This window comes from Bombus affinis, chromosome 9 (assembly GCF_024516045.1).
Source record: "Bombus affinis isolate iyBomAffi1 chromosome 9, iyBomAffi1.2, whole genome shotgun sequence".
Classification (NCBI taxonomy): Eukaryota; Metazoa; Arthropoda; class Insecta; order Hymenoptera; family Apidae; genus Bombus; species Bombus affinis.
In genome coordinates this window covers 10,014,154-10,028,102 of record NC_066352.1, presented here as the reverse complement: position 1 = coordinate 10,028,102, position 13,949 = coordinate 10,014,154, and the positions used below count along the sequence as shown (strand labels likewise).

The 13,949-nt window shown below is 42.3% G+C and overlaps 1 protein-coding gene across 13 annotated transcripts in view; it reads right to left on the bottom strand.

The window, feature by feature from the left end:
* Positions 1–13,949, bottom strand: part of LOC126920111 (heterogeneous nuclear ribonucleoprotein K) — a 91,372-nt gene that overhangs the window by 32,352 nt on the left and 45,071 nt on the right. For all 13 annotated transcript variants that reach the window (XM_050730059.1, XM_050730066.1, XM_050730058.1 and 10 more), the window contains 3 exons: positions 10,155–10,270; positions 7,226–7,282; positions 3,573–3,616 (listed from right to left, as the gene is read on the bottom strand). In XM_050730059.1, coding sequence (XP_050586016.1) covers positions 3,573–3,616; positions 7,226–7,282; positions 10,155–10,265 — 212 coding nt within the window. In that variant the 5' untranslated portion in view covers positions 10,266–10,270. The remainder of the gene's footprint in view (positions 1–3,572; positions 3,617–7,225; positions 7,283–10,154; positions 10,271–13,949) is intronic.

Below are 13,949 nucleotides of genomic sequence, written 5' to 3'. Positions count from 1 at the left end.
AAAGAGTGGAGAACTGTAGCATTAAGATTCATCGAAACTTTTCCTTTGTCAGTAGTTTCCATCGACAATCGAAGCACAGGTATACGCACGACTTGTCTCCATCGCGTGACTCGACTTGTATCGCACAGCTGGTATTTTTTTCTCTCTTTCCGTCGAATTGATCCCACCCTACCAATTATAGGAACAGAACTAACGTTCACCCTACTAGTCGAGGGTTAATCATGCGCTTTTCTCCTATATATAACAGGCGCCGTCTCGCGATCATCAGACACGAGATCGTTCGATACTATATAACACGGTCGCGAGGGTACGGTTTTGTTAGCCAGCGCCGTCTGAGACCATGAAAACGGCCATCATCAGCTATTTCTCACCCTAAACGCGCTTTTCGCCCGTTTCTTTAACAATCACACACAATCGTCGATAGTTACGAACCGGAGAACCGTGTGCGTTCGTTTTGTTCGTTTCGACGAACATATCGGTCGAAAGTCATCGCCTCGAAAACGAAAGCTGATCGATGGATATCTCAGCTTCTCTATGAAACTAAAAGCTTCTCTAAGAACAAAAAAAAAAGGAAAAAAAAGAAAAAATAGATAAACAAAAAGAGGAACTACATTTTGTCTGGCGAAAAAAAGCTTTGATCGCTAGATTTTGATCGTGAATAAGATCTATGTGCATCGATCGATGGATAGAGTGAAAAATTGTGTTAGCCGGTCTTTCCATTAAAACCTGTTACACCTACCAGAGCAAAGGAAAAAAGAGAGTTGTCCCTTTCTTTCGGAACCGTTTGGGATCGAAATATATTCCTGTTTGATCAATCTGCAATGAACGCGTACAGGTGCGGACAGTCTCTAACTCTAGCTAATTGGGTCCAATTGAATTTCGGACTGGTATCTTTCATCTCGCGATCTTCCGAATCGTTTATGTTTATGAGACGGGACTCGAGAGTGGTAGAAATCGAATGCCATTCGACTAGTTTAAATACCGTTCGATTATCATTTGTATATTTTGCATAATCTTACGATAAATTTCTATGATAACGTTAACGACATCGTTGTTGAATTTTATGTTGATTATTTACCGGCCGTAGAGATACAATAAAATCAATTATGCAAGCACCGTATGCATTCTAAAACGAGGAAGGTTTAGGTTCGGTTAATAATTCCGCTGGTCTACGTGCCACGAGGCTGTCAATGTGCATTTTAAAGCGGCGTTAATATTCCTCGATCATAAATAATTAATGATTACTTGTCACTGTGAAAATTATGGATGCGATATTCGACTAGTAATCGTAGTTCACGATAGTCGAACGATGTTTAATTATAAACGAAAATATACCTACTTTACATAAATCAGATACCAAAGTTGGTAAGAAATTACTACAAATTTCCGAAAGAATAAAGAAAAGAAAAAATAAGTAAGGGAGGAAAACGTATGCCGATGTTTCGGTTAGATTGGTCGGCCTTTAAGTTAATATATTTAAAAAAAATATTCGAATTGCGAATAGAAGAGTATTTAAAGCAGCTTGAAGGATATTTACGAAGACGACCGAACGATAAAAATAATCTACAGCCGTAGCACGTGACGTCCTGGAACGAGAAAGAGACCAATAAGCATGATTTTCACGAAACTGGCAGTATAAATCATAATTATTTGCAATTTCCAACGAAAAATAAATGACATAACTACTTCATAACTACTTTAATCGATTCCTAAAACGCATTGATTTTAAACCTTGACCGAAGTCTAAAGTCTGTTAAAAAAACACATTCGATGTGTCTACCAATCTCGTAAATTGCCTCGTATTTCACACTCAATCGTATTAATAACGCTTGTTAAGTACGTTGGCTGCGAATGGAAAATAATCAGGTATAAGCCGCGTTCGTTAAATCCCATAAGCATAAATCTCGCAGTATCTTGACCCATTCGTTGCTGACTCACGAAGAAAGATATATTTAGGATAAGAAAAATTCATCGATTTCTAATAAAATCTAGACGGTAGTCCCGCCGAACGATTTACACCTAAAGGAGCGCCTAAAGTGTGCTTTCGACGAGCACCCAAGTGTGTACCAAAGCGAGTACAGCAACAAAAGGGTTGCGATCAAGGTCGAGACTAGACACGGGTCACAGCAGATCGGTAATGACTTTCGACTCGCGGACAATTCGTTAATCATGCCGGCAAATCTCTGCCAGGATGATGATGGTCAGTGGTGCGTTGATCAGTGGGACGTACCTAAAAAGTAAGCGTGACATATCGACGTTAAGCGTGGAATCGGCAGATTTACCGCCTCGTTCCACGGATTAGCATCCGTGTTAGCCACAAAAATTAGAGATAAAGAAAGGAGAGAAAGGAAAAGAGAGACGTTGTTCGCGCACGCGAGACGATCAAAAACGAACAAAACAGAGACAGACCAGAAAAAAAACAGAACAAAAAAACAGAGAGAGAGACTGCACCAGAGACACAGAGATGACATTAGATCGGAGGAATAGGTGAAAGGTGAGAATAAGAAAGGTTTCGTACGCGTGTCGGGATGATTGCAAATCGACTGTGTTTCGTTGCTTCCTGGATAAAAGCAGAAAAACGATGCTGCGTGTCCTCGCGTCTCCTTCATTGGAGAACTTGTTCGTCGTCGTGACGAATCTTGCCTTGAATTCGCAAAAGCAGGACAAACTTTTGGCTAGAGAATCTGTTATTCCTCTAATACTGTTTATATACGCTAAGAACGCATTTGCTCTGGATGTTCTATCGTTTGTAACGTCGCAACTCTCGGTAGCTAGGCGTCGCTCGTAGGTATCAATACAGAATTCCTAACGAGAACGAAGGAGAAGGAAGACGGACAGAAGCGGCAAGGCTAACAAAGAAGCAAGAAGCGCGAGGAGTACTGCTCCCTCCCCTCTCGATGGACCTTCAATTTACTCTGCTTGATCGCAACAACGAAAGCTTCGAAGGCTACCGTGGATGCAAAGACAGAAAGAGACAGACGTAGTAGAATTCAGGATACGAAGACAGAAGAGGAATATGTAGATGGGATGGAAAAGGACGGAGGACATGCAACCACAGGTGATGGCAGGTGCAGTCACGAGAAACGTGTGCTCGGTTTATCGCGCGTGTTCCTCGTTCGAAAGCTCGCGCAGACTCGGCTCTTCGCTCTCGGGCGATGAATCATCGCGCAACGATGTCGGAGACGCTGGTCGAGGACACGTACAAGGCTGAGAGAGGAGCAGACAAGGAGACGAATGAAGAAGGAACGAACGGATACAGGCGATTCGGACAAAAAGGCAGAGGCGAGAAAGAAGGGTAAAAGAGAAACTGGTACACTAAAGACTGTGTAGTAGAGAAACGTGGACAAAGAGTATTACAGAGAAAGAAGAAAGGAAAGAAAGAAGTAGAAAGTGATGGTGAAAAAAGACAGACAGACAGACAAGCAGAAAAGAAAAGAATCATCAACAGAGAGAACGTCGTTGTCGTTCGACTTTAAAAACAGCACAGCGATCCACGTGTCGCTGTCATTTAGGTATTTTTGTAATTAGAGACAAAGAAAAATAAGACATTAAGTAGTGGTGTTGGTCATTACCGTTCGGGTCCGGGGCAATCGGGTACAATGATTGAGGCTTTGTACTGTCGGGCCGTGGTGGTTGGTGGTTGGTTCATTGGTGGTTGGTTGGTGGTTGTTGTCGATTGTTGGTAGGGTGGTCCATTTGCCGATCGAGTCAGGGTCCGTCGTTCCGGGCAGGGCAACGGCAGGGCAACGGCAGGGCAACACCAGGGGGGCAACGCCGGGGTTGGGGCGGGGCCAGGGCACAAATCATCAACCAAGTTAGACATCACGTCTTTCACGGCTGGATTAATTTTCGCGGCTTAATCTTCTAACCCCTTGTCTCTTTCCATTCTACTTTACGGGTTGCGTGAATTGTTCGTGCAACCCATCCCACCCAGAAATTCTGTTTTTCCCCGTGACTATTGCGTTTGCTTCCTTTTTCGAGTCGCGCGATCGATCGGAGAAATATTTGCAAGGTGCAATGTGTGGTATTATATGTTCTATTAACGTACGTTTCTCGTAAACTCTCCGAGTGAAACCGCGTTGGAAATGGCGACAGTCCGATGAAAATTCTAGCCACGCTAATGGAGAATGAAATCGGTAAGAGAAATGATTTACAAGTGACTGTGAGGACGATCTTGCCGTCTTCGACGGAAAATACAAGAAAATACAACCCCATTGTCCGCAGCGGATCAACGCCCATTATTTCCACGTTGCTGTAAATATTCTGAAAACGGCATTCATTGCCATACCTCACCCCCTTCCCCTTCCCATCGTTCTTTCCCTCTTTCAGCAGTTAATTGACGCCGGCTGAACCTCGAGGCCGATTCTCGCGGCATTTCAATTGCTAACGAAGTCGCTTAAGCGTGGCTAATTAGAGGAAGTTTTAATAATTAACATGCAATTTCGCGAAGAACTCCGGTCTTCCTCCTTTGAGCTCTATAAGCCACCACGTACTCGAATTATGAATCGGCTGGTCGGCGTGTTTTATCACGATCGTGACAAGTGTTAATCCCTTGACTGGAGATTAGTAGTTTTCTCTGACGAATTTAATCCAGCCCTAGGCGACAGGACATTCTCTGATTATTCATCAACCCTTTGCATAACTTCGTTTGTACGCTAAACTTTAATGAAAAGCAAGCTTCGTCTTCTTATCGTACCTACTAAACTAAGCGTGTCACGCTTCCGACTTTCGTCCAACCTTCTTCGTTTAATGGACTTTAAAAAAGAAGATTCCTAACCCACTAGTGGGGCGAAAGTACCACCCAATGAAACGATCGCTTGCAAATATTTCTCCGTCCACGCCAACTTGGCGAAATTTTTCTCCTCGAGGTCCTCGTCGGCCAGCTTCAATCGGCCGACGTAGTTCGAGCATAAGATTCCCTCGTTCGTTTTAAACGAGGGATACACGCTGCAGGGAACTCGTCGCGAAAGGGGACGCAACCAGCGGCGCAACATCGAGCGGACGGTAAAAATGTTCCCCGGCGAAACACGATTATCCCCAGAGATTTTTCTTTCTCTCGCTCCTCGGATTATATACCTCCTGGCCTTCCACCTTTCGGGTCACGCAGAAAGCCGCGTCATCTATGAAACTCGACGAACACGCGAGCTCAGAAGCGAACGAACCGCCTCTGGCACGATTGTACGTACGACCAGGGACAAGATCGAGTGGGGATGGCTGGTTTGCGGTTGGTTAATTTCGCGTTTACTTCATTGCCGCTCAGAATTATTTGCTAAGATGACGTTTTTTTATGGGCTGCTCGTTCGATTCTTTCGAGAAAAACGAATACGACGACTGAGAAGCTTCGTGTGCGTTCCTACGAGATACTGGATAAAACTGCAACTAACGAGAGATAAGCAGTTAAGCAATAATTAAGAGTTTCTTACAGATTCCTCCGTGTTCGTTCGCTACATTCTGTGTCCGTTCTTGAAGAGATAAACCAACATGCATAATTCTCAAGTCCCGACTTTTAAATCGATCGAACGCATTCGCTGTGTCGAATCCACTCTATTTTGTCCCTGAGTCTGCGAGTTCTCAACGTTTTCACGTTTTATCGTGTGAAACTGATTCGCTGGTATTGGTTGCACTTCGTGTTTAAAAAGGCACGCACAAAGACACACTAACGAACCGTGTATACGACGATGGTTTGCTCGATTTTTACAGATCGTTCGTTCGGACCTATTCGCTCGATAAGAATGATCGAAACGCGAGCTTCAAGTACGACGATATTCGAGCTCTCGTTTAGAAGCTGTTTCGCGCGAATGCCAGCAACCTACCGTACGAACGATCGCTGGAAACGCTTGTAATCGTTGTAATTTCGTTATCTGCGATTCGTGAAACTGTTCGGGGTCTGACTTCTTCGATTTATCGCGCGCTATGCAACACGAAGTTGCGAACCTTTGCTTCGTCGTGTCCCTCCGATGTTCTGGTTCGTGCGGGGTGAGTCTCGTCGGCGTCTCAAGGTCGGTGGAAAAAACACCGAGGCGAACAATCGGTGTTGCGCAAGAAATCGATCGAGAAACTCGTGAGTGTAATGCCTGTTACGTGCTCGACCGAACTGAACGATCGTGGGTCGTAATTAACAGATTGAAATTCAATTTTAGATAAGAAAAAAATCCTGCTCAAATAAATTATTATACGAGCAATTAGACTACTAATCGTATTTTCCTTTTGCTTGGGAATTCTAACGGATCGTCAACAGAGTTGAGTTTAGCTTTGAAATAAGCCTGCGAATGAGATTTACACCGTATTGCAAATGTATTCGTTCCGATTCATTAGCACCGTTAATTAATCCTTTCGAGATGAGATCGAAAGGGTTGGATCAGGAGGCGTGTGCAACAGGCTTTACTCGAGTCGCATCTTTGATCGATCGTTCAGGGTCGGCTGCGGTTTCACGCCCACGCGCTTTTCTCGGACCACGAGTCGCGCAAAGTCGTTTTCCAAAAACGGTCGAGAACAGGGAAACAAATCATCGTGTCGGTCAAGCGAACGCAAATTTTGCGGGAAACGAAGGGAACTTTCCAGTTGAAGAAATAAAATGCGTGATGAAGATATTTCGTACGTGTGTGTGTATGTATGTATATACTGCATATCTTTTCTGTCGTATGTGTTAAAAAGGAACGGTTTCAAAGCCTTCTAAACAAAATAATAATAATGATAATGATAATAATAACAGTCTGCTAGATTGGCTAATAAAAAAACGGGCTGCTACGCTCGAGAAAAAGAGACAGAGAGAGAAAGAGAGAGAGAGAGAAAACGCTGTACCTCGGAGCTAACACGATTCTCGTTTGCACACACGTTGCAGAAATACACTCATCGGAGCCTCCCTAAACATTCCAGCTAATCGGAGAACTCGATCGATCGACGATAGTCACATGGTCGCCTCTAGAACTTCGCACGATAGATTAGTTAACGAGAACGGAGCAAGAAGCTCGTGAAAATATTCTCCGCCGAAAATCAAACATTTGATTAACTAAGACTATCCGAAATTATATATCCGCCACGGTTATTTCGTCGTTGAAAATTCGTTCTCACGATCTTCTTGTCTAACATTTTATCTCTTTTCTTTCCAATCGTTTACTCGGCTTCTTCTGTCTCTCGTACTTGTCCCCCGAAACACGGACGAACGATAGAGAGAACAAGATCGAGGGGAACGGAATCGACGGAAACGGAAGAAGCAACGGCTTACCTGACTTCTCAGTTTGGTGATATTCTGGCCACCTTTGCCGATTATCGAACCGGCTACCTGTAACATACAATCGTTTTTTCCATAAGAACTGTCCTTTTAATTCGATATCAAAGCGAAGAATCTCTCGAAAAAATATACTTCGAGCTACCTTCTCTCATATTTAATACCGATCGATCCTGCGATATCGTAATATTGCAATATCGACCACGTACGATCAGCGATATAGCCAATAGCCACAAGTATCGACTACATTATCGATCGTGTACGGGCACGTTTTTACGCGACCAATTCTTTCATGGAATCTGGCGTCAAATAAAATCGAGTATGCTGACTCAAGTTCTCGGCCTCGACATACAGCCACGGGGGATGGAGCAGACGCATGCTCCAATTTCGTTCGTCTTGCACGATTTTTGTGGGAACGGCCGCGAATCCAACCACGGAGAAGGTCGATCGTTTCTCGATCGGTTGAATGCGCGCCGCTGGCCACGTTCCAGCGATTAGCGACGATAAGTTAGAGCCGCGAGCCGATTGCAACACAGCACGGGCGGAAAACGCAGCTCGCGATAATTACGTTCTCTCCGCGATGGTGAATGAGATCACTCTCGAAAGGAGCGATCCATCGATCGACCCTGACACCGACAGCCGTTTTCGCGGAGTCTTCGATCGCGTGTCTCGGTCGGGCCGCAATCGACATTGTACTCGGTCGTTGATGCGCGACCGATCTCGAGCCGCGATCGAACACAACGAGAACGAAATCGACCTGACTGCCGGTGAAATTGACAGGAGATAAATGCAGTCACCAAATGAGCTGCTCCTTTGTACCTCGATCCCCTGCTGGGATGCACGTTTCCCCTTTCTTCGAGATGCAATCTCGGTTTATTAAGACGCCAGATATTGCACGGTGAATTTCGATATGGAACGTGATATTCAACATAGTTTCCTTTTATGTCTCTTTGCTGTGCGTGAAGACTTTTTCTTCCGACCAGTCACAAAGCTTAATATCTTTTAAAACGACGATGTTTCGAAAATGAATTACCGAGATACGTAGAATCGAAGCAATCGTGAATGTTCGTGTTAAAGAAACGTACAAGTAGAAACAGCGTAGAAGTTTTAAAGTGTCTAACGATTAACTTAATATTAGATATATTTGCAAGCAAAGTAGTGAAAAATATCTGGTCACTTTCACTTACACCAAACGTACTTTTTGAGCTTTTTATAAAGAATTCTAAGACTGCAAACGTTTTAGATATTCCGGAAAGAATTTCAAAATTTCCGTCTAGCTGCGAGGTATCCCGTCAGGATTTCGAGAATTTTCCCGGAGGAAAGAAAGCGGAAGGAAATCCGATAGCGGTTCGCCGAGCGCAGCGACAATGACCGGAAGAACTCAGCGTTCCGCGATTGCGAACGTGCCGACACCAAGTTACAACACGGTATGGCAAGCCGCTTTTACTTCGCCAACGATGTGTACGCGATCGCCAACAGACCGCTGGAAAATTGTACACGTGGGAAAATAAAACTTGGCAGCATCTAGATGCACAGCCAAGCCTTATCTGGTCGTAAGAAATACGGTTGCAAGGACGTATCTTACGCGATCTTATTTGGAAATTCAACTGTAAATAATATTTGGCGGAAAAGCGTATTGTTCTCCACCGCATTGCATACTTTTCATTTGTCGCAGTGAAAGGTAAAAGTGAAAGTTTCTTCTAAAATAATTTCTTTCCAATCCTCGTTACAAACGTTGTCGCCACTTTCCAGATTCTCGTTCCTTCTTTCCTTCCTCCTATATTCATGACAGTGTATTTCTTTTTATCAAAGATGTATTCTGAAGTTTAATTACGACCGTCCACATCTTTCCCACTGTTACGAATGCATAGTCTCTTAGATTATTTGGTAATTCAATTTACATTACATCAGTGTAATAAAAATTCATTTATACTACGAAAATGAATTCAATCTGCAATTACTGCTTAACGAAGACTCGAATATTTTTCTACTTCGCAATAGCAACGGATTTAAAATAAACCGACGGGAAAATCAACACTAGAACTACAACGCCTGTCAAAATGACTGGCTTTATAATTTTATTTTAAAATTTCTACTTCATGTTACATTTTCTTCCTGCAGTGATGTAATGACCTATGTAGCTATAACTAAGGGAACGATATAATAAATTTTATTTTCTTTCTATTCATTCAAAATCAAAATAATTTTTTATCATGGCTATACATCGCGTCTAAATGACTGGTACTTGTTAAAGCGTAAAAGAGTCCTACAATCTGTTTACCGAGCCCGAATTAATCACTTTCCTCGTTTTGTACAACTTTCCATACGTTTTTCGAATTTTTACTACGTGTCATTCGTTATGAAGGTATCAATTATCAGAAAAATTCCGGATCGATCATGATGCTGACGCTAGAACTACCACACCAGCCAAAATGACTGCTTTTACAATTTTATAAATGTTCCAACCCTCATTCAGGAATCATGATCCCAAATGGGTTAATAATATCAAAAATGTACTACATAACATGAAATCCCTTTCGTGAAAAAGTAATAAATCAATAAATATAAAAATATGCTATTATTGCGTATTTTTTAAAAACCAGTCATTTCGAGCGATTTCGGTAAAAACAGCTTCGCTTTAACTGTCGATGATTCTACCGTTAATTATACGTCGATATCGCTTGAAGTCGATGGCCTTCGAAATTTTGTCGAAATCAGAAATTTGAAAGTACTCAAAGCAAAGTCTTTTTAAAAAAGTAGAAAGTACATTACGTGGTTTCTCCCGACTATTTATGTAATCGTTCGCTTCGATTCACGGATACTCAAATATCGACTTTCATAGAAGATCGGATGATCGATTCATCGACTGAGGTTCGACTTGAAAACTGGTTTCGCAAGATGGGATTTGAAACCGATAAAATCTTACCTTGCTGGGGATCAGAAGACGAAGCTCATCGTCACCCTGTCTGTAACGCTTGTGAGGACTTGTCGGTCCTCCTGAACCTGTCATAGCGCCTGCATCAGCTTCTCTCTTCATTATTTCTGCAACAAAAATATCGATCGACTGTTTAGTATATCACCATTGCGTTATAAATTGTCGTATATACGCGAAAAAATTGATTGTAAAATTGATTGATTGTAATAAGTTTGCAAAAAACTAATTTTTCTGATATGCATTTATCATATGCTTACGAAACATAAACAGGCTGAAAAAGCAGGAAATGATAACGTCGGATGTTAATTGTACACTGAATATTCGAATATCTCGATTTAAAACGTAGAAATCCTTCTTATCGCGATTGAAAGAAATAAATGCTGTCGCAAGAAATTAAATATTAATCGGGGACAGAGTTTCACACACTTTTAAAACCAGCGTTGCAACGTTCGAAGCTAACGAGTTAATTCTTGCCTACTTATTGTGTGATTGCATTACCTTGGATAATATAACAAAAACTAGCGAAGCGATTCAAGACCGGACGTACGTCACTGAATTCACCCCCCGAACCGAGAGAAATCATGTTCCCCCTCGATTTTCAGCCACGCACGCGTTCCGGAAACAACAGCGGCGACGCGGACCGCAATTCGTAATAAACCTATAAACATGTTTCGTATTCGCGTAACCGTTTGTTTGCGGGGGGCTGAACGCTATGTAATTCACTGTCCGTTAAATCGGCTCGGTCGGTTTAATGACGTGGATAGCACGGGAAATCGATGTAACTCGGACACATTCGCGATTAAACGACCAAACTATCCCTGAATTTGTTCCACGTTCGTCAACCTTGAACAGTTGGACGTAACAGGTTCGCTGTATAGGTAGTTTCCGCGTGTGAAACGTGCCTGGTATTCCTCGTTAAGTAGACCAAAGGCCACGATTGCGTTAATGTTTTATTTATGTACACGCATTTTTTTTTCTTCTTTTAATTCATGTTATTCGCTGTTGCTTAGCAATGCGATTATAAAAAGCTATTCCACGGATTTATAACATACTTCTTTGCGACGATATTTCTCCTTCTGTCGATATCTCATAACTTTTTAATGTTTAAAAAAGTTGAAGTATTTATATCATTATGATTGACTTGTTGCCTTTCTCAGATCATCGCTATCTTTATTGTCTTTCTGATTTATTTAACAGGTCTCTATAACGTATCTATTATCGTAATACGTATATTTTTTCTACGTTATTTTCCGGCACAGTTTTGCGTCATATAGTATAGTGAATAATTAATCATTCTACATAATTCACGATGCGACAGATAATAAATGTATTTCAGAAATAAGACGAGGAAACAAGTGGCAAGGCAGAAACTTCTCACACCGATCAAAGTATGCGAAAATCTCGCAAAAAACACAGATCAGTTACAACGGATTTATATCGCGACCAGCGCTATTAATTCGGCCAAAGCAAACGATATTTCCTTTCCGCGTGCCGTGGGATGCTTGAAGCGCGCGAGTCCCTGAGTCACCGAGATTCATGAGGCGATTAGGGCTTCGAAATTGCTTCCTTCCGATCGCCGCGAGCGTCGTATTACCGGCGATAAACCAGAAAAATCTGGCAATTCTGGCAATTGAGAGTACGTCAGATTTCTGTCGCTGGCAAACGAAATTCCTTCTGCCTTCGTGGAATTAGCTTCTTTGGCTATGAAATAATAAAACTCGCGAGAATCGAGCGGAACAGCGATATCGAATGTAAGTAGGTCTTCTTCTTTGTCTTGCGTTTTAAAGAAATGCCAAAGCACGAAGAGAAGTTCAAGAACGTAGCATGGGACGAGGACAATAAAAACAGAATACGTAGAACGAGAGGCGAGGCTAGTTCCAAAGTTGAAGAATAATAAAGCTTTGCATAGTCTCTCTTCGGTGTATCGATGCCAAGCATACTTTAATAAAAGTCAACGCCGTATGACATCATACAGAGATGTTTAACTGTGCTCGAGCTCTTTGCTGGCAAATTCCAAAAAATATGACGAATTTCATATATGTTATCGAGTTCCGCGCATCGATTTCCACGAAATATATTTCTGCATAGACAGCGAATATATCTCCGCAAAATATCATAGCCTCGCGACGATACTATCATATAAAATATACGAAATTCTATATCGATAATGCGTTGTATTGCACAGTTTTAAATAATACCATAAATAAATAATACTATACACTTTTTATGGAAAAGCAAGCTCGAGCTTTCTACTATTTATAGAAAATAATTGAAACGAATCGTCATAAGTCGCCATTTTTACGACGAATACGGTGTGGAAATTGAAAAAAAAAGCGAAGAAACGTCGGCAGAAGGAACGAATGGACAGGACGAATCGATAGTCGACCGGTCGACACGCGACGTTAATAATTTACCGGGGCGATTCGTAGGCGAAGGGTGACCAGCGGCCCGTGCGCGCGATTCGTCGTTTCGATTTCATTGCGGTGATGGGAAGAGACGACGGGAAAAGCGCAAAAGGAACAGGAGGCGGTGGCGTTCGTTCGCGGCTCGTTAAAGAATCACGAGGCACGAAACCTGCGTCACGGAAACCGGCTTGAGCAACAGAATACGCAATCGTCAACGATCGCATCGTTAAAGAACACTAACGGACGTTTCAATTTTGTATATCGTGGAACGTTAACGACAGTGACGTTGCACACTATTGACAATTTCCAAATATAAAGCTCATGTTTCGGTTTTAATCCGATTGACGATTTTCCACGCGGCAAACGTGCATTGAAGTGACTATTGACTATACGCGACTGCGGATAAATATCGTGATCGATGCGACTACAAATAGAGAAGCGTTCGTCGAAAATAACAATTTCAAAACCGACGACGTGACTAAAAGCTACAAACGATTTTGAAAAGCTACGGATTTTCAGCGGATGTAACGATTTCGAAAACAAAGAGACGTAGAAGATTAAAAAATTACCTGGCTGAAAAAGAATCAGCAACGATGGACTCGCGAGATTGATGTTTCGTAATTAATAAATTATTTAATAAACCGATTTCTCGATAGAAATTCATATAAGCCGATTGTAAATTTCTCACTTTGCCGTAAATGAAGTTGCAAATATGTATCTGGATCGAAGAAATCGTAGGTCAGATCAGAGTTAAAAATTGCGATGGTATTGAACAATTTCAACCAAGTCATTTGATGAGGTTGAGATACTCCAGGGAACGCTGACACTTTGTTTCCTTTCTTTATATTTTCCAGCGTGTTCGAGGAATGATGAATATTAATGTCTCCGATTCTTCGCGGCGAATTCGTTCGCTTTGACAATGTTGTTTGCCAGCCACGGTCCCGTTGCCGTGTGAATTTTTCGTTAAAAACACGGAGGCAATTTCCTGCGCTGTCGAACAGCCGGAAACATTTTCGTCCACGCGATAACTCGATCAATTCCCGCCGTCTCGCGTGATGCATTCGATCTCGACGAGGCATTCGATCAAACGATTTCAATCCTCTTCGTGGAAACGATCGGAAAAGAACGCGAGTATGAAATATCGCTGTTGGTTCTCTTTAAGGAACGCTCGTGTATCTGCTACTGTGAATTTTTCCTAAATGGAACGACTTTTAAGCTGCCCGTTAACATGAAAGTCGCGAAGAAATACACGGCACTGAAGTTACGTGATGTGACCGATCATGGACCGCTCGTTTCTCCTAACTACAAGATTTATTTTTACTAGCGCCATCGTGTTTTCAACAAACAAGCAGCGTGCGTGACCAGACCGTGTCGTGACACG